The sequence below is a fragment of the Peromyscus eremicus genome, chromosome 1 (genome assembly GCF_949786415.1).
Source record: "Peromyscus eremicus chromosome 1, PerEre_H2_v1, whole genome shotgun sequence".
NCBI classification, from domain to species: domain Eukaryota; kingdom Metazoa; phylum Chordata; class Mammalia; order Rodentia; family Cricetidae; genus Peromyscus; species Peromyscus eremicus.
The window spans coordinates 15,745,337-15,771,611 of record NC_081416.1 but is presented as its reverse complement, the minus strand read 5'-3'; the positions used below and the strand labels follow the sequence as shown (position 1 = coordinate 15,771,611).

The window sequence follows — 26,275 nt, the reverse complement described above, 5'->3', positions numbered from 1 at the left end:
GAATATGCAAACACTCGAGAAACTTAAGGGTTTCTCACTAGCCCACTTTCTCCTCCTCCACTTTATTGCTGGGTCTCCTGGAGGAACAGTCCTTCCTTTCCCTCCTGAATGAACACTTCTGAGGTGTGGACAACTGCCTGTTCCTGTGTCTGCCTCGGAAAGATGGTTGGGTAGTATTAGTGACACAGAAAGAATCAGAGTTCAGATCAAGACATGACAACCAAGGGCAGGAGCTTCCAGGCTTAGGCTGGTGTGTGCAGGCTTGCCGTGTGTGAAGTGTTCTGCCCGCCACATGACACAGATGTTTAGCAAAGGAGGGTCTCTGCAAGCAGAGGTGAAATGCGCTCTGAGGTATGTAAATGAGTGAAGTGTGGAAAATCAGCTCTTCCATGTGCGCTCAAAGGGAAAAATGGAGGGAAGCTGGGAATGTAGCTCATTTGGTAGAGTGCTCGCCTAGCATGTGCAAAGCCCGGGGCTCTCACCAGCACCACGTGAAACTGGGTGTGGTCAGGACTAGAGAAATGGCTTAATGGTTAAAAGGACTGGCTGCTCTTCCAGAGGACCCAGGTTGGATTCCCAGCACCCATGTGTCAGCTCACAGCCGTCTAAAACTCCAGTTCCGGGGGATCTGATGCCCTCTGCTGGCCTCCAAGGGCACCGAGCTCCTAAGTGGAGCGCGGACATTCATGCAGTCAAAACCCCCATGCACATTTAGAAGACCCGACGGCTAGGTGTGGCGGCACGCCTGTAGTCTCAACACTTGGAGGTGAAAGCAGGAGATTCAGAAGGCTGAGGCCATCCTCGGCTCCACAGGGAATTTGAGGCCAGCCTGGGAACCTGTCGGTGCTCATGAACCGGTAAATGCAGCACACTTGGAGTACTCAAGACAAGAGTTGGGGTGGGAGGGCGCTTTGTGCTGCATGGAGTGTTCCCCGGTGGGTTTGCCACCGGAAACATGTTCTGTTTGGTTTTTGCTTTTATTTTTTGAGACAGTGTTGGCAGTTAGCCCAGGCTGGCCTCAACTCTTGCCTTAACCTCCTGAGTGCTAGGATTACATGCACGTGCCCGTCACTCCTGGCACCTTCCCGCCCCCTTTTTTTTTTTTTTATAATAGGCCTTTGTGAAGCATAGTACCGAGTCTAGGTTACTGTGTTCTCACAGAGGCAGCCATTCCTTAGCAGTACAGTATACTGAGGTGTGCAAGGCACTGTCCTGACCTACATTTACCCCAAGTCTCCAGTGTTCCTCAAAAATCCCCAAATCTGCCTGTGGGAAACCGGCAGCAGATCTCCAAGGCTCTCTGAGGTTGAGTGTTCCCTTTCTGCACTGATTCACCAACACAGAAATCCCGGGGACTTTTTCCAAGAATTCCCACTGTTTGCAGCTTCCCTGCTTGCCACTGGTCCATTGGCCCCATGGAAAGCACCTCATTCCTGGCCTACTTGATCATGCCTTTCCCCAGTACTGGAGAAGCACAGCGCATGTTAGAAGTCTTTGGCCTTCCTGGGCCAAGTGAGCATGCACACCACTAGGCTTCCAGTGAAGGCAAACACATCGAAGACCATTTGGTGTTTTGGGAGTAGCCGCAATTCTTTGCTTGTATTGGGAGTGGGCTCATCGGGCTGTTCTAGGAGGCTGGGGAGCCTCCCAACCTGGGCTTCTGAGGTCTCAGGGCAGATTCCAGGTCTGGATCCAAATGCTGAAGATCCTCCTGTCTCTCCACAGAGAATACCTTCTGTAGTGGGGACCACGTGTCTTGGCACAGCCCTTTGGATAACAGTGAGTCAAGGATCCAGCACATGCTGCTGACAGAGGACCCACAGATGCAGCCTGTACAGACCCCGTTTGGGGTGGTTACCTTCCTCCAGGTGAGGTGCTGCCAGAGGCTTCAGACATCTCATCCCTGTGGAAAAGTCTAGAACAGAGGGGACATGGGGAGGGAAAGTGGAGGGGCAGGAGGCTCCTCTTGGTCTTCTCTTCCCTGCGATGGTCTGTCTAGATTTAGATGGTCTGATTTCACCCTCTGCAATGGCTGAGGCAAGAGGAACATCAGAAAGCCAGCTCCAGGCTTCCCTCCTATGTCCCCAGTGGGTGTGAATCTCCCAGCGCCGCCCATGCTTGCTTGCAGTTCTAATGAGGGCTAGGTGAAGGTTCACTGGTGGCCTAGAGAGTGACACAGAGATGTAGCTCTTGTAGGAGCCGCTGCCGGACCACCCCTGCCTCTAAACACCTGGACTGAGCGAGGGCCTACCCTGATGTGGCTCAAGCTGCTCTTAGTGCCTTCTGTAGCCAAGAGCTAGGCCTCAGTGCCCATCTGTGGACTCGGGGACCTCCCAGCTAGGTAGCACCTCCTAAGGGAGTCATCACGTTTTGGGAACACCAGCCTAGAGACACCAACTGTACCTGTGTGCCCCCTCCTTGAGATATCCCTGAGAGAGCCTGGATAGCTAGACATCTAGGAGGGATGGCCATTGAAACACGACGTCTTGTCCTGGGCCGCAGATTGTCGGGGTCTGCACTGAGGAGCTGCACTCGGCCCAGCAGTGGAATGGGCAAGGCATCCTGGAACTGCTGAGAACAGTCCCTGTGTGAGTACATGTCCTTGTCGGGGGAGGCCTGGGCCCTGGGCCTTGGGGTGGGTGTCCGCCCTCCACCCACTTGGAGGGGCCTTTGCTTTGCTGTTTGGGGCACTCATTTCTCTAGGGTCCCTGACCACTAGCAGTGCCCTGTGTGCTCTGGGACAGCAAACAAGAAAGGCTGTTGACGGATGATCAGTCCAGACCCCCAGTTACCACTGTCTCTCCTTGTCCACAGTGCTGGTGGTCCCTGGCTGATAACTGACATGCGGAGGGGAGAAACCATATTTGAGATCGATCCACACCTGCAAGTATGTCTTGAATGAGGAAAACCTTGCTAGCACCCTCTACCAAATAACACTGGCTTTCATCCTGAGAAAATGGAGGAGATTTGTGTGTGAGCCAGTAAAACTATGGCACGGTCTGGGACGTGGTCCCTGAACTCTGCATCCCATATAAGAAAACAGAGTTCAGCCCAGAAAGGCAAGCCTGGTACATGCATGTGTGCATTTAAAAAGAATGGATTTTATTGTATGTGAATTATGTATCAGGTTAAAATTCGACCACCACTAACAAAGGAAGGTAATCATAAGGAATATTGCTTCCTTGCCCTACTCCCTTTTCCTAGCACACGTTTTCAGGGAGCCATCTCCCTATGTCAGGAGCAGCCCAGGCTGTGTTAACCCCACAGGCCAGCTGCAGGGGGAGTGCTGATTGGTCTAATGATCCTGTCATTGTGAAGGAGTCCTTAGACCCCACTGTGGCTGCCTGGACAGTGCACTGTCAACTTGGGTGTTTTAGAAGAGATGCTTGTTTGGCACCCAGCTGGATTTTGGAAGCCACGGAGAATTGCTGCATTTCTTGGATGCTGTGCAGGGGCAGAAGCAGCAGACCATATGTCTGCCTTGTGTTTGACTCCTGATCACTGTGCCACCAGAGGTCATGGCCATCTCTGAACCTCCATGTCTTCTGTAAGGCTCCGGCAGGCCACAGCAGCGACTAGGCATTTCAAGTCCAGCAGTAGGGAGAGGTGAGAAGAGGCATGTAAGTCGGCTGCCGCTGACCTGTGAGTTCTTGGGCACACATGCTCTTCACTCACAGATGAGGCTCCTCTACTCTCCGGGTCCCTTTAACCCTGAAATGCTCACACTGCTGCCAGGATCTTTTGTTATCTCTACTTTGAACTCGATTTCTGTGTCGTGTCTGCTTAATGCAAGAGCCAGAAGCCATGAAGGCTCTGTCCCTAAGCCCGTGTTCTGCAGCCACACTGGGATCCAGCGTGGGGCACTGCGGGCTCTCCGAGACCCCAGTCAGCAGGACCCACAGCAGTCTATGGTCATTACCATCAAGCAAGAAGCGAGTGGGAGAAAATGTACCTTGCTTTCCCAATGGCTCGGTGTACTTGCTTATACTTCTCTGGGGCCTGTTTGCCATTAGTTGCTTTGAAAGCTGGTTCGTAGTCCTTTGATCTTAGTTTACTACTAACCAGCTGTGTGCCTAAACAGGCAGGCCCTTCCACTACCTTTTTTTTTTTTTCTGACACTCTCCGCTAAATCTGGGGTCTCGTGCATAGGAGACAAGTACTCAACCCCTTTTTACTTTTTGAGATGCGTTCTTACTAAGTTGCCTAGACTGGGCTTGAATTCACTCTGCACCCCAGCAGGCCTTAAATTTACTCTTCTCCTGCCTCAGCCTCTTGAGTAGCTGGGATTACCATAGCAGTCATGGGCCTTAACTCCTCCTTTTTACATTGAAAATAAGCTGTCTGGACTAGTGGGGCCAGGAACCGACTGTCCTCAGCTCTGCCTCACTGAGGGTCTCAGGAGAGTCACTAGTAAGAAAACTCAGGCTGAGCGGTGGGGGCGCACGCCTTTAATCCCAGCGCTCAGGAGACAGAGGCAGGCGGAGCTCTGTAAGTTCGAGGTCAGCCTGGTCTACAGAGTGAGTTCCAGGACAGCCAGCACTGTTTCATAGAAAAACCCTGTCTCAAAAAAAAAAAAAAAAAAAAAGAAAGAAAAAAAGAAAACCCAGATTCTCCCCCAGCAGACCCTGCTCAGGCCTAGAGCACCTGCCTGCTGCCAGCCTCACCTAGGCTGATGACAGCCCCAGAAGAAAGAAGAAAGGGTAGCTTATGGGTAGGAGGCCACCTGAGACCAGGGCATAAGAACAATGCCCTTTTCTGGGAGCCCTGGAGAGGGAGCGGCTGGCACAGGGAAGTGTGGGCTTTTGAGGTGCATAGTCACAGGAGGTTTACTTGGCCAACATGACTGTTTATGGACAAGGCTGCTAGAGTCTTCCAGATGACCTTTGATCCAAAGCTCAGCACCACAGAACTGTGTTTTACCAGAAAACCCAGGCATGTTTTGAGTACAACTCTTCCTTGAGGCCATTTGGAGAAAGTTTAGACTGAGCAGTGCCAATGTCTACACAAAGGCAGAGCCTCTGGGGGAAGCATGCAACGGTCACTGCCCTTCAGACCCCCCATTTCAGCCCAGGAAATGGAAAAGAACCCCATCCAGAGCTCTTTGCCAAAGTTAGCTGGCACCTATGGACAGAGAGCACTTCTGCTCTGGAGTGATGGCCCCCTCTAGCTGTTATAATGAGGAACTGCAGGCATGAGTTCCTGAGTCCGGGCAGGCTCACACCCGAACTCCTGTAGGTGGGGTGGGCAGTGACGGTTGTTGGAAGATCAGGAGAGGGCAAGGCGTATGCCTTTCCTGAGAGAAGTAGATCTTGTCTCTGCTGCATCATCTCCAAGGGCTCTCAGGGTTGAAAGCGGCACAAAGGCTGTGGTGCTGGGGGTTGATGGGAAAGAAGCACCCACAGCATGTTCCTTCCTCCTGGCTCCCCCTAATCCTGTTCCCCAGAGGAGTCCAGGGCTACAGAAGCCACTGTGCACGTAACCAGAGAACAAGGTCAGAGACCCTGATCTTGCAACAGCTGTCCACGCTCACACCTACAAGGCTAATGCTGGATAGCAGTGGCTGAGTAGGTGCTGGTGACCGTGGCCACCGGCTCTCTGAAGGAGCTCTGACTCTTTGGTTCTTTTCAAGCAGGAGAGAGTTGACAAAGGCATCGAGACAGACGGTTCTAACCTGAGCGGTGTCAGTGCCAAGTGTGCCTGGGACGACCTAAGCCGACCTCCCGAGGACGATGAGGATAGCCGGAGCATCTGCATTGGCACACAGCCCCGGAGGCTCTCTGGCAAAGGTTGGGGCCTTCCCCTGCCTTCCTCCTTGCCTCTCAGGACGAGTCTCTAAGTAGACGGTCCACTCTGGTTTATTTTCTGACAAATGAATTTTTCCAGTGTGGGTGAACTATATGAGCATTATTGGCCGTTTTGTAGCTGTTTCCTGTGTGTGTTTTAAACACACCAGTGGGAACTGTGTGTATACTCTGCTCCTTGGAATCTGAGGTCATGCATGTTAGTGAGAGCCATGGAACAGTTAACAGAAAAGTCCACAGTCCACCTAAAGACAAGACAGCAAATGTCCACCACCCACAGAACTGACACAGGCCCCAGCTCCGGCCAAACAGCCATGCCAAGCCTGAAGATCTCTCTCCTTGGGCCTGTCTGGGCTTTTGGTGAGAGTGGTCTGAGTGTGAGCCCCCACACTGCCCTACACTGTGGTTCAAGAGGCTGTGGCAGGGCGCCCTGCTCCCACTGCCTCCGGGGAAGTCTCGGACAAGGAGGATGTGGCTGTCCTGTTGGACGCTCCCCATGCTGGTCTTGGCTACAGAAGCACTTGTGGTTTTTTTTGCAAAGGCTGTCCCTAGCTAATGCCAAGGGAAAAGCAGCCATTTACATCCATGTATGTGTGAGTCTCCCTCCTCTTGGTTCTTCTATCTTCTCATGCTTATTGAAGAATAAGATGTCTTCAGCCCTGAGTAAAATACCTGACCCTCCAACTTACTATGTAGCCAAGGATGACCTTGAATTCTTGATCCTCCTGCTTCTCCACAGTGCTGTGTTTCCAGAAGCACCACACCTGGCTTTCTTTTTTCTTTCTTTTTGGTGCTGGGAGAGAAGCTAAGCACAGACTCTGCCATGGAGCTGTACCTCCACACTCCATGCCGTCGTCCGTGTGCGAACGCTCATAAAGGTCTCTGAAAGGACAACTCAAACTCCTCATGCAAACATCTGACCCCTTCTCTTCTTTCCTGCAGGAGTCACAGGGGTTCACACTCAGTTCATAGTTGCTCTTGACAAAAGAGTAGCTTAAGGCGAGGTTGGTGATCGTGTCCACGGCTGCAATCATCGTTATTTTACTTATTGTTTACTTATTTTTCAGACAAGCTCTCTCTCTCTCCATATGGCATAGGCTAGCTTCTAATTTCCTGCCTCAGACTCCCCAGTGCTGGGATTATAGACATGCCATTATGCCCAGCACTGTTGTTGTTTTTTTATTGGTGGTGGTGGTGTTTTTTGGTTTTGGTTTTGTTTTATTCGGCAGAGGTAGTCAATAGCAGATCACACAGCAAAGTTGATGGTCATCCCTTCCCTACTAGTGCTACCAGCCCACCTTTTCTTCCTTTGTTTGGAGGCAGAATCTTATTGTGTGTAGCCCAGGCTATTCTTAAACTTGTCTGACTCCTATCTCAGCCAACTAGAGCTAGGACTCCTGGTATGTACCACCACGCCCAGCCTTTCACCAGGATATTGCTGTCCTAGGCTCTAGAACAGGCTGCAAAGGAAGGGTTGCTGGGAGCCCAAGGGCCATCCATCAGGCAACTTCGGGATATCATTGCAGACACAGAGCAGATCCGGGAGACCCTGAGGCGAGGACTTGAGATCAACAGCAAACCTGTCCTTCCGCCAATCAACACTCAGCGACAGAACGGCCTCACCCACGACCGGCCCCCGTAAGTGTCATGTTCCAGAGCTAGGACAAGAGGATGGTATTTTTCCTAAGGGCCATACCTGGGGATTGCCTGAGAGAGAACAATACCAGGGTCTCTGGGTTTAGGGGCAGCCCTGGTCCAGGGCACAGAGCTGTGGATTGCAGGAAAGGACCTCAAAGGGGCCTCTGCAGACCGTGAATATAAACAGCAGTGAATATTTACATGGGCTGTGTGAACAGAAGAGAGTCCAGGTCAGGGCAGAATCTGACTGGGGGCCTCTCAGCCTTGTGGGAGCCCATTGTGCTAAGCAGCCCTCCTTATCTCTCTCTCGGTCAGAGTTGCCCTTCCTTCCTTCCTGGAGCCTGGGCTCTGGCTGATAGCTACAACCCCAGAGACCTCCTTGTCTGGCCAGCCCTGTACTGCATGCCTGCTGCTGAGGCCCTTCTTCCTGCCTGCCTTTCCTGGGGCCCAGGGAAGGGAAGGAAAGTCCTTAGCAGGCCTCTGCTGCCTGTCTCGGGCTCCTGTAGTCCTTGGGAGAAACCAGCCAACCCCAGAGGTCAGATCTGCTTCCTGCCCACCTCTTCCTCTGTTTGGAGGCAAGTGGAGAGCAAGGCTAGAGCTGGGAACCCTTCTCATCTGGCAGGAGATGCCTAGGTGCTGGCAGCTCCAAGCAGGAACCTTGCCTGCCTGGGAGGAAGTTGTTGGGCCTTAGGTGAAAACGGAGCTGGGCTAATCCTGCAGGACTAGGGTGAGAAGTCTTTACTGGAAGCTTGTTATGTGGCAACCTCAAGCCCTGGGGCCAGCTGGAATGCACAGGCCTTCCTTTGGGGGACCATGAATGAAACAATGAACTGTCTATGGGGGTGCAGTCTGACTGCACACACAGCTCGTTGGAAATGACCACAGCTTTGGGGTCTTGCTGATTCATAATCCCCGATACAGTGTGTACTACAGGAGACGGCATCATCTGGAGTAGGCAGCATGTCTTGGAGAGAGAGGATCAGGGATGTACCCTAGAACTGCAACTAGCATGGGGAGCCTGACTGGTTAACACCGAGGATGCATCCCTGGAGCAGATATGGTGTCAGGAGGCTTACTCTGGGCACACAGTGCAGCTCACCTGGTGTACCCGCTACCCAGAAGCTAGAACTGAGCTCTCGAACAGCGTGGGACGGCTTCCATTGCCACTCAGCAGCCTTTAGCTGCAAGCCAACGGCTTTCTTAAGTCACTTGGGCTTTGCCATGGCAGTAGCGGATGGCCAAGCTGTGTCATGGGGCATCTGGAAGCTCTCCACCTGCAGTCTGGACCCTGACCCAGGGCTGTACTTCTCCCCAGGCCCCGCGGGTGGCTTCTGGTGGCAGGCCAGAAGTACCAGTGGGCTTATAGCCTTGAGTAGTTTGCTGGAAATGTGGAGACAGTCACCCTCCAGATGGCCCTCCCACCTCTCAAAGAAGGCCAGGACTCTGACAGAAAGCTCTTGCAGGGATGCCCCTTATTGCCTCTTTGACCTGAAACATGCCTGGTACCTCATTCCCTTTCTTGTTTATGTGTCTGGCTCTTGCGCCCCTAGACACTTCAAGGGGCACAGACTGGGCTCTCAGTTCCTGTAGACAGCACAACTGGGTAGTAAGGCAGTAGGGATGGGCATTGGCAAAAGGCTGTACCCTTTGCCCCCACTCTTTGCCCTCCGTTGGCTGAGATGGGTGAGAACAGTTCAGAGGTACTAGCCCTCTGGAGTCTTCTGCCCTCCCTGCCGCTCAAGTGCCCAGTCAGGTCCCCACAGTGCTGAAGTCTGGCATCTGGAGGGGTCAGAACCTCTCCTGGGGTTCTTGGTCCTTGTTACCAATTAGTTTAACAAGCAGTTGAGCAATGATTCGCTAAGACCATTCTCCCGCGTGCGCTCAGATCTCCCGGAGCCTAGCTCTCTGTTGTCTCAGACTCGACAATGGCCAGCTCAGCTGAGATTAGCAAGCACCATTGTAATATCTGTGCTGCCCACTCTGGGACCTGACCTCGTTTCAGACTCGCCGTAAAGATCGTGACAGAGAAAGCCAGTCCCAAATGTGCTGGCACCACTGTTTGTCCTCCCTCTGGGAAGCTACCGTCACAGCACGGGCCCTATTTTGTCTGCCTGTCCAGTTTCCCCTTAGTCAGGACTTTGGGCTGGGCAGCTCTGATGCATGGGTCTTTGTGGTTCTGGGTATGATCTAGGAGGTTACAGAGTGGAGCAGTTTAGAACAGCTGATCAGGCCTGGGCATCAGCAACTGGGTCCTGGCCTACTTGGGGAATTGGGCACTTGCTAATTTCATATATCCATAGCAGCCAACAGTTCATACCAATATTAATTTAATTCAACCTCGTGGCCACTGTGTGAAGTAAATAATCTTATATATTTTCCTTTTCCAAAAGAAACACTTGAGATGTAGGACCTCTAGTTTAGGGCAATCTCATCAGGTGTGGGCTTTCTTGCCCTGTGCTCAGGGACCCTCTGAGGACCATGCAGGCCATGTCTCTGAGATAATAATGATCTCACCTTGGGGAACTCACGTAACTAACTGGTTGTAGCATGACTAGGGACAAGCTTTCACATGACACTGAGGACAAGCTAGGTCCATGTTAGAAGATTACTGGGTTTATTTAACTGTAAGGAGGACCTCTCATTAGCCCCGATGATTCTAGAAATAATGAGCTGTGTCATAACTGGCTCATTTATAGCAGAATTACTTTCTGAAACAGGCCTTGTTTTCTTCTTCAGAAACCAACATAACCCTATCTCTGGCTCACCTCCCACCTCAGGACCAGGGCATTTTCTTTCTCGAGGCCCTATTTCTTGCTTCCCAGAAGGCAGCCCCTCCGGGTGACCTGGTGACCTGTTCTCCCACCACCGTTGCCAGCTCCTCCCACTGCCTTCCTGGAGGGAGCGTCCTGGGCCCTCTTTGGGGCGTCTTCAGCGTTTCACAACCCTTGCATTCCAGCCATGAAATTTGTATCTGCCTTTTCCCAAGATGATCAGTTGAGAAAAGCCTCCTTCGGCTTGCTGGCGCCTCCCTTCCCGCTGGCTGCTCGGGTGAGTTTGGGAAGCAGCCCTTTGTGCCACATGAGACAGCCTGGCCTAGAGCTCTGCCTGCCAACATGTGCTGGGATCCAGGGCAGGAGTCACTGGACTCCCTCTGTCTGAGGTCCCTGGTCAGCCAGACTCCGGCGTTAGCTCCCCAGCCTCTCCATTGTGATGGTGACAGGCGGGCATGTGTGGTCAGGTGTGTGCACAGGAAGCTCTGTTTCTATAAACTTCCTCCATGCCCTGTGCCTCACTTAGCCGCTGACTCACTGGAGAGGAGAGTTCCCAGAGCGGGGCAGGCATCATGTGTATGCACATGGATGTTAGCGAGAGAAGGCTCTTGACTAGTCAAGGGGCCTCTCAAAAGCAAACAGCGTCACTGCTCCGCAGCTCCCTGTTCATCTAGAACAGCACCAGAGCTTTATAAGGATGCCCCCCCCCCCGAATTTCCTGGAGAATGATGGTTTCATAGAATAGATTCTCCTGTTGTGACAATCCATTTCTAAGATTCCCAGATACACATCTACACACACAGAGATGTGTGTACACATCCATCCATCCCTCCCTCCCTCCCTCCCTCTCTCTCTCTCTATTTCTTTCTTTCTTGTTATCTATTTCTGCTTAAGATGGAGTCTGTCTCTGTACCCAGGTTGGCATGGAACTCACAGTGGCCAATAGCCCAGGCCTCCCGAGTAGTGGAATTACTCTTACCCATTGTGGCTCTTACCCACAATGCCTGCTCTGCTCTGCTGTAAAGGTCTCAGCTCCCATTTCTTTGGCCATTGGATGGGGTGACCCTGCTGCCTCTCTCTTTCCCGTCTTGAGTAGTTTGTGACCCGGCTAGGGAGCAGTCCTTCAGAGAAAACTGTTTTGTTTTGCTCAGCCTATGGGGCCGTGAAGCATTAGCTCTCTGGTTTTCATCTGCCCTGCCAGTGGATTTGGGTGAAGAAGGTGAGTTTCCTCCTAGGAAGGGCAGCTGGTTGCTGTGGTGCCACTTTGTACATAGGACAGATTTAGATGACCCTGCCTTCAGGGTTGTGTGTTAGGGCAGTAGACAGCCTGGAGCCACTCTGTCACCGTGGCTTCACTCAGTTCCCATACTGGCAGAGGACAGGCATTTGCCCTGGAGAGCAAGCCCAGAAAGAAAGAACCCTGCTCTCAGGGCCTCCGTCAGGCTCCCAGGGCTGACAGTAGGAAATGCCAGGGCCTCTCTGCTCACTGCTTCCTGGACCAGGGTCTTTCTTTTGGGACCCTCATGTGAACGAACCAGGTTGTCATGCTAAATGTCTTACTGCCTTTCTCAGAAAACATGCTGGAAAGGGCAAAGGACACGGGCCCAGCAAATCTGACACAGGTCAACTTGTTTTGACTCCTGTCTATGCTCTGCTACTCCAGAGACAAAACTGTGGCCATTGTTCAAGGTTCCTGGCCAGTGCTTTGAATCTGGGTGCAAACACTGCATCCCTCTCTCGAGTTACACAATCAAGAGTATTTTTATCATCCATCCTTGATCCTCAGTGTCACCCAACACTTGAGCCGTGAGTCACTTCTGCAGGAAAGGGAAAAGGAAGGTTCAAAGGTGAGAGCTGAAGAAAGGAAGTGACTCAGTGTCTCAGAGAACGGAAAGCCAGGGTCTCAGGCTCGAGTGGGCTCACCTAAGACCACAGAGGGGCCAGGCTAGAATGGAGTCGCCAGTGCCCACAGCTGTTGATGGATGGTTAGAGAATCTTCCAGCGCTCAGTGCCACAGTTACAGTCTTGTCCTGCCTGCCTCTGCCCTGCCGTTTCACCTCCGTGTGTGGGATGGCCTGTCTAAAACATTACCTTTCATCGTTTGCCTCTTGGTGCTCACCAACAATACTGTGTAGTCTTGTATTGCTGATCTCATTCGACAGAGAATTTGTCAGCGTGACAGCGATACACAGCCCTGCGCTTCCCTCCACCTCACACCCTTTCCCAATCCTGCCCTGGAGGGAGGCTGACAAGTGGCTCTTTCTCTGAAAAGTTCAGAGCTCCTGTCAGCAACCAGAAAGCAATAGGAATACTCTCCCAGGCAAAAAGCACAAGGCAGAGGTGGGGCTGGGCCCTGCCAGCCAATTGTACTTCACTTCTGATTTGTCGCCAAGCCCGATGTCCTGCTTCCAGGTGTCCCCAAGGAGAAGGTCTCAAGTCATGTGGCCAGTGCAGACGTCATGACTGTCACAGGATGAGGGCTGTGGCTAACAGGAATTTCGGCTGCTTGGTTCTTCTTCTCCTTCCCTCCCCCGTTGCCATGGCTAGGGAATTGCCACTGCTACTTAGGTGACTGGAGAAGTTAAGACCTTCCAGAGTGGAGAGAAGTATAGATTAGGTTCTGCAGTCTGCAGGGTGGGTAGGGTGACTAGAGAAGGTACCATAAACCACCCAGGACTGGAGATCAGGAGGCTTGTCTTGACACTGGAAGGAGAGGGTGTGCTAGACTATGTGAAAAGCCGCCTTATCCAGTGAGAAGTGTAAATACAGGATGTGTTATAGACAGGTGGTGACGACTGAGTGAACGGAAGAATTGGGTCCATTCCTGAATTGCCCGGCCGGGCAGAGATCGAGTATAAACCATTTCAGATGCCAGCCCTTGGTGCCCCCAACACAGGCAGAACCCTGGGTTGGACAGTTAGTTCTTGAGGCTGAATAGTACTTACTATCTATCACCTGTGTGGGGCTCCTGTTGCCTCCACTTCACAAGGTAGGGTGCTCTTGCCTGGGTTGTATACGTGTAGAGTCAAGCCAGGGCGTGGCAGTTCCAGGACACAGGACTACAGAGACCGACCCTGTCTCATAAAACAATAAATAACTGTCAGGTGGTGGTGGCACCTTTAATCCCAGCACTTGGGGGACAGAGGCAGGTGGATCTCTGAGTTCGAGGCTAGCCTGGTCTATAGAGCAAGTTCCAGAACAGCCAGGGCTGCACGGAGAAACCTTGTCCTGAAAAACCAAAAAATAAATAAAATATAAATATAATAATAATAATGAGATGGTTCAGCAGGTGAAGTCATTTGCTGCTGAGCCTGATGTCCTGAGTTGGACCCCTGGGACTCACATGGTAGAAGGAGAGATCCGACTCCTACAAGTTGTCCTCTGAGCTCCACATGTGCTGTGGTTTGTGTGTTTGTGTGTGTGTGTGTGTGTGTGTGTGTGTGTGTGTGTGTGTGTGTATAATACATACACATACACATAAATGAATATAGAGGGCTGGAAAATGCCTCAGTGGTTAAGAGCATGTGTTGCTCTTGCAGAGAACCTGTTTGTTTCCCAGCCCCACATGGTGGCTCACCAACCTCTGTCCCTCTAATTCTAGGGGATCTGATGTTCCCTCTGGTCTCTGCTAGTACCAAGCATGCACATACTTCACAGACATCCCTGCAGGCAAAACACCTGTACACATAGATTAAATAAATAAACAAACAATAACAAAGGTAATGTAAGTATTTTAAAGAATTGTAAAACTAAAAAAAAAAAAAGTTTTAAAATTTCAAAAGAAAAAGAATCTGTGAGTTTGAGGCCAGCCTGGTCTACAGAGTGAGTTCCAGGACAGCCAGGGTCACACAGAGAAACCCTGTCTCAAAAAACCAAAGGGAGGAAAAGAAAAAGAAAAGAAGAAATAGGGCTAGAGAGATGGCTCAGAGGTTAAGAGCGCTGACTCTTCTTCCAAAGGACCTGAGTTCAATTCCCAGCAACCACATGGCAGCTCATACCTGTCTGTAACTCCAGTTTCAGGGGACACTGACACCCATGGCAAAACCACAAATGCACATAAAAATAAAATAAAATATATTAAAAAAAAAAAAAAAGAAAGAATTTAAAAAGTTGTAGCTAGAAGTTTTCCTGTGTCCTGGTCTGCTGGCTGTCGGGGCAAATCTCTCCCACTCGCATCCCCCAAGTAAACACACAGAGGCTTATATTAATTATAACTGCTTGGCCATGCCTCAAGCCTTTTGCTAGCTAGCTAGCTAGCTCTTATATCTTTTTTTTTTTTTTTTTGGTTTTTTTTTTGGTTTTTCGAGACAGGGTTTCTCTGTGTAGCTTTGCGCCTTTCCTGGGACTCACTTGGTAGCCCAGGCTGGCCTCGAACTCGCAGAGATCTGCCTGCCTCTGCCTCCCGAGTGCTGGGATTAAAGGCGTGCGCCACCACCGCCCGGCTTCTTATATCTTAAATTAGCCCATAACTATTAATCTATGTATTGTCACATATTCCGTGGCTTTACCTGCGTCCCATTACATGTTGCTTCTTGGGAAGCTGGCTGGCGTCCTGTCCCATCCCCCAGTCCCCGTCCTCGTCCCCGTTTGCCCCCACCATCCGTGTCCCCTCTCCCCCCCCTTCTTCCTGTCTCTGTCTTTGAATTTCCCGCCTGCCTCTAAGCTGCCTTGCCATAGGCCAAACAGCTTTATTTATCAACCAATCAGAGCAACACATTCACAGCATACAGAAAAACATTCCCTCATCACTTCCCCTTTTCTGTCTAAACAAAAGAAAGGTTTTAACTTTTTTTTTTTAAAGATTTATTTATTATGTATAGAGTGTTCTGCCTGCATGTATGCCTGCAGGCCAGAAGAGAGTGCCAGATCTCATTACAGATGGTTGTGAGCCACCATGTGGTTGCTGGGAGTTGAACTCAGGACCTTTGGAAGAGCAGCCAGTGCTCTTAACCTCTGAGCAAATCTCTCCAGCCCCAGAAGGTTTTATCCTATAACTATCTAGTCTTCAACTACATCAAAGACCCCAAAAGGATATAATATTACCTAAGTAAACAGGAAATGCATTGTAAGCAACTTTCAAAAATCTGGAATTGACAGAGACAGCTGCCCGCCTGGACAGTCACCCAGAGTTCCTCTGTGACTTTGGGGCATCCATCTTTAGCTCATAGGTCTAGTCTCTCAGTCATTTTTTTTCTCTGTGTCCTGTAGAATGTCTGGCAGTCTCCTCTGTGAAGCAGGAACCTGAAGGACCATCTCGCCTTGCAAAGTTCAGTGGTCACCTTCCTATGGGTCCTGCATGTCCAGTCAATACAACATTTTGTCAAGCAGTCCAGGCAAGAACAGTTTCTTGCCAAAATGTCCATTTTTGCCAAGAAGAAGATAAACTCCATATAGAGTGTCTTTGATGCCCACCCTCCTCTCTGAAGTAAATTGGTCCTGCCAGGAGCAGACGTGTCTCACTGTCCAGAGTCTAAGTTTTTAAAACATTTTAAATGCCATATTCTGTAGGTCTTTGAAGTGTTTGAAGATTACTTACCTAATTGAATTATATCTATGTATACCTAATTAAATTATATCTATGTATATCTAGAAAACTTAACATGACTATAAGTTTGAATATCATAGAAGACTAATTATTAATCTGTATTTCTTTTTTTTAATAATTTATTTTTATTTTATTTGCATTGGTGTTTTATCTCCAGATATGTCCATGTGAGGGTGTCAGATCTTGGAGTTAAAGACAGTTGTTAGCTGCCATGTGGGTGCTGGGAATTGAACCCGGGTCCTCTGGAAGAGCAGTCAATGCTCTTAATCATTGAGCCATCTCTCCAGCCCTAATCTGTATTTCTTAATTATCCATTACCATTTGAATGAATTACATAAACATAATACCTTAAACGAGAGTAGAAATATATATACAGTATAACAAAATTAACTTTAAATTTGTATCAATAAACTAAAATCTATACCAATGTAAAATATTTTAAACAAGTTGCTCTTTAAAAGTAGGTTCAGGGCTGGAGAGATGGCTCAGTGGTTAAGAGCACTGACTGCTATTCCAGAGGACCTGAGTTCAATTCCCAGCACCCACATGGCAGCTCACAGCTGTCTGTGACTCCAGTTCCATAGCAAAACACCAATGCACGTAAAATAGAAATAAGTTCCCAGCACTTGGGAGGCAGAGGCAGGCGGATCTCTGTGAGTTCGAGGCCAGCCTGGGCTACAGAGTGAGTTCCAGGACAGGTTCCAAAGCTACACAGAGAAACTCTGTCTCAAAAAACAAAAAACAACAACAACAACAACAAAAAAGTAGGTTCGACAATCCATCCTTTTATCCTATCATATCTATATCCTATATTTCCATATCAAAAAGTAAAACAGAAAAGGTGAGAAAAGTATAACTGATAATATGAAACTCTACATATGAATGCAGAATGAAACTGGCATTTTACTTCCCTGGAAAGGCTAGAAGGTACAGGCAAGTGGAAAACATCTGGCTGGGGTAAACATACTGACTGGTCAAGTAAATCTGCTAGCTAACGTAGTCCTCCTCACTCACAGTGAGGAAGACAGGAGAGGTGTGGGGAGGACTCTTAGCTCCCTTTCTATTGTGGTGATTAAGACCATAACCACAGACAATGACTTGGGGTGGAAAGGGCTTATTTCATCTTGACTTCCATGTCACAGTCCGTCACTGAGGGAAGTCTAGACAGAACTCAAGGCAGGAACCTGCTAAGAGGGGCTGAAGCGGAGGTCATGCAGGAGTGCTGCTCATGGCTTGCTCTCCACCATGGCTTGCTCAGCCTGCTTTCTTATACCCCCCGGGGACCGCCCGAGTGGGAGGGCCATCGCCCCAGTGGACCGGACCCTCCCATATCCACATCAATCATGAATTAAGAAAATGTCCCACAGGCTGGCTTACAGGCCAATCTGATGGGGGTGTTTTCTGAGTTGAGACCCTAGCCTCTTCCCAGATGACGTTAGCTTGTGTCAGGCTGACACAAACTAACCTAACCTAACTAGCCAGGGCTCCAACATGAGGAGGCGGGGGAGTCAGGACCACGCTGAAGCATGACTCCAGGTGACAGATGTGCAGCAAGAACAAAAGGCAAGCAACAAGAAGGCAGAGGCAGGCAGATCCCTGAGTTCAAGGCCAGCCTGGTCTACAGAGTGAGTTCCAGGACAGCCAGGGCTACACAGAGAAACCCTGTCTGGAAAAACCAAAAAAAAGAAAGAAGCAATGAAAAGAGGCTGGAGCCATGTCCCAGCAGTTAAGAGCTGATAAATACATAAGCACTGAGACAGTTGAACTGGGGCCCTGGGTTCCATCTCTAGCATCACAGAAATAAACAGTTATTAAATCCAAAGAAGATACAGAATTGTGTGAGGAGGAGCCTCGTCCTTCTCTCCCCTCTTCTCTACAGGGAACTCCACCCCCTAGGCCGATTTCTTACTTGTGGCTGGCCGAAGGATTGGTATTCCTTAAGTAGACTGCATGGTTTGGTGGTGAGAAGCATTAATGTAGCCAGTCATGGGAATATTTACTGTGGTCCACACGATGGTACCAGGGAATTCCTTTCGGAAGAAGAGAGTGGGACAGAAGAGAGAGCTCAAAGCTCAGCCTCCACAGTGGAATCCATAGATTAAGCCTAAGTAAGAAATGCTGACTGCCAGGCTCCCAGCACTCAAGAGAGGTAGAGGCAGGCGGATCTATAAAATGAGTTCTAGGACAGCCAGAGCTGTTACACAGAGAAACTGTGTCTCGAAAAACAGAGAGAGAGAGAGAGAGAGAGAGAGAGAGAGGAAATGCTGGCTATTAGGACTGGAGAAATGGTCTCTGGTTAAGAGCACTGGCTACTCTTCCAGAGGTCCCAGGTTCAATTCCAGCAGCTACATAGTGACTCACACCTGTAACTCTAATCTCAGGGGATCCGATTCCCTCCTGTGGCCTCCACGGGCACTATACACACACACAGTGCATAGACATACATTCAGGCAAACCCTCTAGACATAAAAAAAAATGTCAAAAATGTGGCTGAGCTGTGGTGGCGCACGCCTTTAATCCCACCACTGAGCAGAGGCAGGTGGATCTACAGAAATGAGTTCAAGGACTGCCGGGGTTACACAGAAAAACCCTGTCTGGGGGGTGAGGGACAAAGAAAAATGTTGGCAATTGAAATAAAATATATTAAAACCTAGGGAAGCCTTATGTGAGGCAGGTGATCTCTGTGACTTTGAGGCCAACTTGGTGTTCATAGCAAGCTCTAGGCCAGCCAGGGCCACATAATGAGACATTGGGACCCTGTCTCAAATGTGTGTGTCTGTGTGTGTCCCATGAAATGGCTCAGCAGACAAAGGTACTTACTCCCAAGCCTGACAATATGACTTCAGTCCCCAGAACCCACATGGTAGGTTGAGAGAACTGACTCCCAAAAGTTCCTCTGACCTCCATACACGGTACATACAACAAACAGACGTATACAGTAAACTGATGCAACTAAGAGACTGTCGGGATAGGGCGATGGATGTCAGCGAAGCGCTTGCTGAGTGCATCTGAGGGCCTGCATGCGGGTTGCCAGCTCTCATGTGAAAACCAGGCCTAGTACACGTCCGTAACTCCAGCCCTGGGCAGCAGAGGCAGGCAGATCACTGACCATCAGTGTAGCCAAATCTGTGAGCTCCACGTTCAATGAAAGAACCAGGCAAAGTGAAAGGAACAGAGCTCCCTCTCAGATCCACACGGTGGAAAGAGAGAACCAACTATTGGAAGTTTTCTTCTGACCCGTGTATACATGTGTATGTGTGCACACACTCCAATAAAAGTGTAAGGCTTTTTTCTTTTTTGAGGCAGGGTTTCTCTGTGTAGCCCTGGCTGTCCTGGAACTCACTCTGTAGACCAGGCTGCCTCAAACTCACAGAGATCCACCTGCCTCTGCCTCCCAAGCACTGGGATTAAAGGCGTGCGCCACCACCGCCTGGCAAAAATGTAAGACATTTTTAAAAAATTTAAAAAATTAGGTCAAGTGTGGTAGGACGCACCTTTACTTACTGTATGCTGGAAGAAGAGTGAGTTCAAGGTCAGCCTTCTATACTTAGTAAGTTTAAGGACCACCAGGGCTTACAGCAAGACCTTTTCAAAGAAAATAAAACAGAACCAGTGGCAGCGGCTGGAAGATGGTTCGGTGGTTAGGAACACATGCTGCCCTTTGAGAGCGGCTCTGTTCTCAGCACCCACGTCAGAAGGCTCACAGCCCTCTGCAGCTCGAGCAGAGAGCCTCCGTGCCCTCTTCTGGCCTCAGACACTGCACCCGTGTGCACAGACCCATAAAGAAATACACATAATTGTATTTGTATTAAAATAAACCTTAAAAAGGAGTCATGCTCCACACACCTATACTTCCAGAGGCAGAGATCAGGGGATCCATCCAGCCCTTCTAGCCAAATCAGCAGTATCGGGGTTCAGTGAGAGCCGTCTCAACAATAAGGTGAATAGTGATTGAGAAAGACCTCAACGTTGTCCTCAGGCCCACCTACTCTACATACACACAAATGCACACATCAAGGAATAGCCAGGCCTGGCAGCTCATGCCTGTGACCCTAGCACTGGAGGGTCAGGCAGGAGGACTGGCGGGGTTTGAGGCCAACATAGGTGACAGAGTCGAGGAAGAGCTCAGAAGAATCCACCATGTTGGCTGTGGCAGCACATACCTGGATATTGGAAGGACACAGAAGCAGCAGCTGACAGATGAGTGCGTTTCTGAGGGGACCTGGAGTACTGCGGACTGGTAGTGAGCCTTGGAGTACCATTTGGCTCTTTAGAAGAGGAGACAGTGTGCTGGCACATACCTGCAACCAGCAGCTGCCCAGGAACCCTGGAGAGGTTAACCAAAATGATTATGAGTTCAAGGCCATCTGGGACTACAGTGGTGAGATTCCCATCGCAAAAAACAAAACTAAACCAAAGGAAAAGAAGAAGAAATACTGTTGTGTGAGCTATTACAGCTTGCCCTGCCCTTGGAAAGACTTATGACACATTCCAGGTAAAAACACTTTATACTTCCTGGGTGTGGTGGTGCATGCCTTTAATCCCAGCACTTGGGAGGCAGAGACAAAAAAAAAAAAAACAATGAAAACCACTATCCTCAAAGGCAAGCCCTCAGGAACTTCAACTTCCCTGGAATCCAGATGAGTTGGCGTGAACATCAGAGAATCCTCTGAGAGTCCTGTAAGAGCATCTGTTGTGGAGTGAGGGACTCTGGATCTTCTAGCCATCAGGAAGTGTAATGAGGTAGGACTGGCATAGCCTTGGAAGGAAGCAACTGGGCATGGCAGAGCTCAGGAGGGGAAACCCAGAGCCCTGTCAGAGTGGCACCTGGCCTGATCTGCAGAGGGCATCCCCACAGGATTTTGGTGTTCAGTGAAAAGGGAGTTCTTGACAAAGGTTGGAAAATGCTGGCTGGCTTACAAAAATGAAAGCAGTTCACTGTTCCTCTGTAGCCCTCAGTCCAGAGTGCCAGCATTCCGTGACTCACTATCTGAGGGGCAGCACATCAGATCTAGCCGTGCGTGTCTATTTTTCTAGAAGCAGCTCTTAAAACAAAATTTTCGAGAAGCGCAGTCTTGTATTCCAGGGAGGCAGCTCCTTTTAGAACTCAGGGAAGCCTGGTGTAGTGGCACAGGTCTATAATCCCAGTGCCTGAAATGCAAATTTGAGGCTAGCCTAGGCTGCATAGGTAGTTCCAGGCTAACCTTGCCTACATGATTGGACTTTGTTTAATGAAGTCAACGGAGGCATGGGAAATTGTATGTGTATGAAAGTGTGTGTGTGTGTGTGTGTGTGTGTGTGTGTGTGTGTGTGCGCGCGCGCGCGCGCATGCACACACAAGAGAGAGAGTGAGTGCATATGGAGTCTAGAGCTAGACATTGAGCTAGCTGTCCCCCTCTGTCTTATTGTTTGAGACAGGGTCTTTCCCTGAACCCTGAGCTTACAGATTGGCTAGACTCTAGCATCCTGCCTAGTGCTAGAGTTACAGACATGTGCCTATGCCAACTTTTAAAGATTCTTAAAAATGTATGTGAGCCTGCATGAGGATGTGCACCACGTGAATTCAGGAGAGCATCCAGTCCCCTGGAACTGGAGTTGCAGGCTGTTGTGAGCCACCTCATGGGTGCTGGGGACCCAAACCTGGTCCTTCTGCAGGAACAGTAGAAGTTCTTGACCACTGAGCCACTCTCCAGCCCCAGATCCCCAGCTTTCACATGGATGCCTGGGATCTGAAGTCTCCATGTTTGTGTGGCCAGCACAGCGCTTGACTGGGCCATGTTCCCATCCCTGTTCTTGTTTTGATTTTTCAAGGCAAGGTTTCTCTGTGTAACAGCTCCGGCTGTCCTGGAACCCTGTCTATAGACCAGGCTGGCCTCGAACTCACAGAGATTGGCCTGGCTCTGCCTTTCAAATTCAGGGATTTTAAAAACCTCCCGCCTCACTGGGCTGTGGTGTTGGCATCGGAAAGAGCTAAGATGTTGCTTCAGCTTTTAAGTGCACATTGCATGACTTGGGCTTATTACTTAAGGTCTCTGGGTTTCCGTTTCTTAGCTTTAAGGTGAGGGAAGTAACTCCTATTTATAGGGTTGTTATGAAAATGAAAGGAAGCGACGTATATGAAGTGCTCAGCACAGGAGAGACACCATTGTCTCCACTCTGTAAAAATCCTCGAGATGGCTCTGAGTAAAAGCACCGGGTGTGCAACAGATCCCAGGAGAGGTGGAAGAGAGCTGCCACAGATCCGCCCTCCGCCCTCTGCACGGGCACCATGGCACCCACACCACACAACAGTAACCATTTTAAAAGTAAGAGATACCAGTAGTCCTGTGAATAGTTCCCTGAAAAGGATACATGGTACCTCTAGATACCAGGGTAGGTATGTAAAGAATTAAGCACATAATTCACATTTTTAAAAATTATTTGAATAATAGCTAGAAGGAGAGGTGAATTATACCAGCACAGATGTAAATAGCAGGGCCAAGAAGAGCTGAAATTTTGTGGGCATAGTGGTGCATGCCTTTAATCCCAGCACCTGGGGACAGAGACAGGTGAATCTCTGAATCTGAGATTGATATACAGAGTGAGTTGATCTGAATTGATACACAGAGTGAGTTCCAGGACAGCCAGGGCTAAACAGAGAAACTCTGTCTCAAAAAAGAAGGAAGGAAGGAAGGAGAAAGGAAGGAAAGAAAAGCCAAAAATAAAAGCAAGAGTGGCTGGGTGTGGTGGTGCACGCCTTAAATCCCAGCAGCGGCAGGCAGATCTCTGGGAGTTCGAGGCCAGCCAGAGCTGTTACAGAGAAACCCTGTCTCGAAAAAACCAAAACCACAACAAGGCAAAGCTGAAGTCAAGGACTGGGTCTTGACAGACAAATCATGACTGGCATAAAGGACTTCATTTCTTTGGAGCAAGCAAAACACCTAGGCTTTGTTGTTTAGACAGAGTAACGCTTATTAGCTACAAAGGAAGCAGAATGCACTGGAGTTGTGCTCTGTTTCCATCTCCAAACAAATGATTATCAACCATCAACGAGCCACGTGCACAGAAGCCATGCTTTCACACGTTTGTTTGTTTTTTGTTTTTCGAGACAGGGTTTCTCTGTGTAGTTTTGGTGCCTGTCCTGGATCTCGCTCTGTAGACCAGGCTGGCCTCGAACTCACAGAGATCCACTTGGCTCTGCCTCCCGAATGCTGGGATTAAAGGTATGTGCCACCACCGCCCGGCTGCTTTCACATCTTATAGGCCACATATATTGTGCGAAGAATTGGCAGATGAGAGTCATGTTCATCTGGGGAATGGAGGAGATAGATGCCAGCAGACTGGCGGTGTGTACAAGTTGAGGATGCTGAGAGCATCTTGCACTTTCTGGACCAGTAATGCTTGTTATCACTCTCAGGGAAAGTCTGGACTGGATTGTTCAGCAAGGAGCTTTGAGTGCTATCGGAAACAACCCCGAGAGACTCAAGTCAGGCGTAGTGCTCACCTGTCTGTAAGACGAAAGATGTGCTGAGGCCTGGCCTAGGCAGCATTCAGCCAGACATCTTGAATATACTCTGACATCATTACAGGCCAAGACAGAAATGTCCAGAGAGCATACAGGATGGTGATAGGAAAGGCGGATTTACTTTTAATCGGTTGGATGAATATACCCAAAAAGCAGTGTTACCAATCTGTCTGCCCAGCCCAGGTCTGTTTTCAGTTTAATCAGCTGGATTGAGAATGTCGATAGCAAGTCGATCGGTCATGTCAGTGATGTGAAGTCAGGAAGGAATGCGGAGATGATGGACGCCAGAGTTCAGATTCATCCAAACTGCCTGAAACGCTAGCCAGATAATGTAGAGTTCTGCTCTTAGCTTCCGATAATCCACAGCACACACTGGACAGGAGAGGAGAGGGTAGCCTGTTGAAGAAAACCTGAGTAAGACTTCGTTGACAGAGGGAGTGCTGTATGAGTTGGCGGTATGATGAGGTTACAGAGGAAGACAATTGGATGACAGTTTTAATAGAAATAAACTGCTCCAGACAAGAGTGGTCCCAGAGCCTCTGAGCTCTGCACTGGTTAGGCCACATACTGCATTTATGTCCACATGCCGCTTCACTGCCAGACGTGACACTCTAGCTTTGACGAGCTCAAATGAATCCAAGGGAGGGTGGCTTGAAGGGATGGAGGATTTCAGAACCTTGTCAAGAATGTAGTTGAAAGTTAGGGCCACGTATCCAAGAAAAAGAGGCTGTTGATAGGATTCAGGAGCAGCCTCCGGGGTGCAAAAGGCTGCCAGGGAAAGATGGATTAAAGTGCCGGGCTGCTTAAAGGCTGGTGGTTTGAGAATTGCAAAGGCAGATTGCAAGATGGCTTGGCCACCATCTTCCTCAGTGGAGCAAAAGCCTTGAGGGATTTCCTTTGCCTTTAATCCGGCCTTCCCAGAGCACCACTGGTTGACCAGGATGAAGCATTTACTCCTGGTCTCCCTTTCAAGCCAGTCTTAGATGCCCCCTTTCAAGACCTTTGCTCAGCAGAGGAACTGATCTGGCCAGAGGCAGTTGGACTCTGGACCCAGTTTCTATTGGCCATCACCATTCTTGCAGGAGGAGCTGCAGCACCCCATGCACCCCATGCACCGGCAGCACCCATGCACTGTTAGATCAGACGCATCTCATTTAAATATGATTGTGACCCTGCTGTTGCTTATTTCCATCTAGGAGGGATCGAAGCTTAGGGAAAGAAAGCACATGGTGCTACACATGTGGAATCCCAGCACTCCAGATGTTGAGTCAAGAGGAGAGCAGTGTGTTCAGGACCAGCCTGGGAGTTGGAGAGGTGGAGAGCTGCTGCCTCAACAGATAAAGTCAGACCCACAAAGGCTGATGGGCCTGAGTTTGATCCCTGGGCTCCCGTGGTAGAAAAGGAGAGCCAGCCCCTGCAGGCTGTCCTCTAAGTCTGTGCACACTGGCATATCTGTGTGCACACACACACCACATAAACATAATAAAATTAAAGACCAGCTGGGCTACATGGCGAGACCTGGTCTCAAAAAAAGGAAAGACAAAGGTTGTCATTTGCCAAGGTCACCTAGGACATGAACCCGTGATGTGTGATACTCTGCCTCCTAGAGTATGCTCCTGATCCCATGTCCCTTAGGCCTCGCCAGTGGCTGTAGGTCATGCCTCCCAGGAAGTCCCTCTCCTTCCCAGCCCCTACCCCCCAAAACTCTGCCTTATCCTCTATGGAGAGCTCAGGGAGAAAGCCCAGCTGAGAAATCAGGCCATGCTGCCGAGCACACTGCTTATTCCTTTATGACTAAGATTAAGCTGACAACCATGCAAAACATTGCAAACCTGTGTCGGCTGCAGATTTAATACCTCACCCAGCCCACACAAATAATTCATGCTTCTGCATCGATGTCCAGAAAAAACAAATCAGCAAAAAGCTGGGCTCCTGCGCGTGTGAAGCCTTTCCATTGAAGCAGTATGCCGGAAATACCCAGGCTCCAGGAATGCAGATCTAGCATTTTGAGATTTTTTTTTTTCTTAAAAGATTAAAGTATGTTTTCTCAAATGATTGAAGGTTGGTGGGAGGTGTAAATGTGGGCACTTGTCACATTAATTCTTCAGATGATTAAGTTCTTTGCCGCTTCTTCTTTAAAGCTGTTTGTAGTTGGGTTTGATGTCCCCGTTCTGGGTGAGTGTGTTGTGGCAGTTACCAAGGTGACTTTAGCTGACTTTCAACAATTTATTTTTCCCTCCAGCTTGAGACTCTCTAGCTCTGTGTACTATGTGATTCTTCTCTACCAACCCCCACCCCACCTCCCATGGCTATTCATCAGCATTTTTGCCTGGCCCACTGAGGCTGGGATCCTCCAGAAGGTCCCACCCCCTGCAGGCCAGGCCTCAGATGCACATGGGAGTGAGTATAAGGGTCACATCCTGGCTCTGCCACTTAAGTCACTCAGCGGGGCTCAGGCTGGGGCTTGGTGGTAAAGCATTTGCCTAGCATGCATGAACCTCTGAGTTTCAACCCCAGCACCCCCAAATAAAACTCCCACTGTGACCTTACAGTTATCTCTGCTCACTTCATTTGTAAAAGGGCTAAGAGAGTTTCCAAGCTTGCTGTGAGGACCCACTGAGTGAGCCTGTGCATGTAACAGAGCCTGGCACGGAGGAAGCCCTTGACAAACCTGGCCACTGTCCTTTCCGGTCCTCTGCTCTTGTTTGGGCCCCGGGAGCACCCCCATATCACCTTTGAACCTGTCAGTTGTTTGGGCCCCAGGAGCACCCCCAGATCACCTTTGAACCTATCAGTAGTGCCTGGATGAGATGTGGGGTTGCCCTCCTTGGAAGGCCGGTATAGAAGGTGGTCAGAAGTCCACGATTCACAAGCTGGCCTCCACAGACATGCTCTTTGTCTGGCCTTGCATATGTCCCCTCTTTGAAAAGGAAGGAGGTGGAGAAAGCAGGTTGAGTTTCTTTCCAGTCTTGAAATACCATGGTCTTCTTGCCCGTTTGTCTCCTTCACAGAAGTC

At 49.7% G+C, this 26,275-nt stretch overlaps 1 protein-coding gene across 2 annotated transcripts in view; it reads left to right on the top strand.

Annotated features, from left to right (window-relative positions):
- Positions 1–15,615, top strand: part of Sufu (SUFU negative regulator of hedgehog signaling) — a 68,293-nt gene extending 52,678 nt beyond the window's left edge. The window contains exons 5-10 of one of the 2 annotated variants that reach the window (XM_059257023.1): positions 1,726–1,868; positions 2,503–2,588; positions 2,815–2,887; positions 5,633–5,786; positions 7,328–7,439; positions 15,419–15,615. In XM_059257023.1, the coding sequence (XP_059113006.1) occupies positions 1,726–1,868; positions 2,503–2,588; positions 2,815–2,887; positions 5,633–5,786; positions 7,328–7,439; positions 15,419–15,455 (605 nt within the window). In that variant the 3' untranslated portion in view covers positions 15,456–15,615. Of the gene's footprint in view, positions 1–1,725; positions 1,869–2,502; positions 2,589–2,814; positions 2,888–5,629; positions 5,787–7,327; positions 7,440–15,418 lie in introns of both variants that reach the window. The other variant, XM_059257017.1, reaches the window with a different exon arrangement.
- Positions 15,616–26,275: the final 10,660 nt, after the last annotated feature.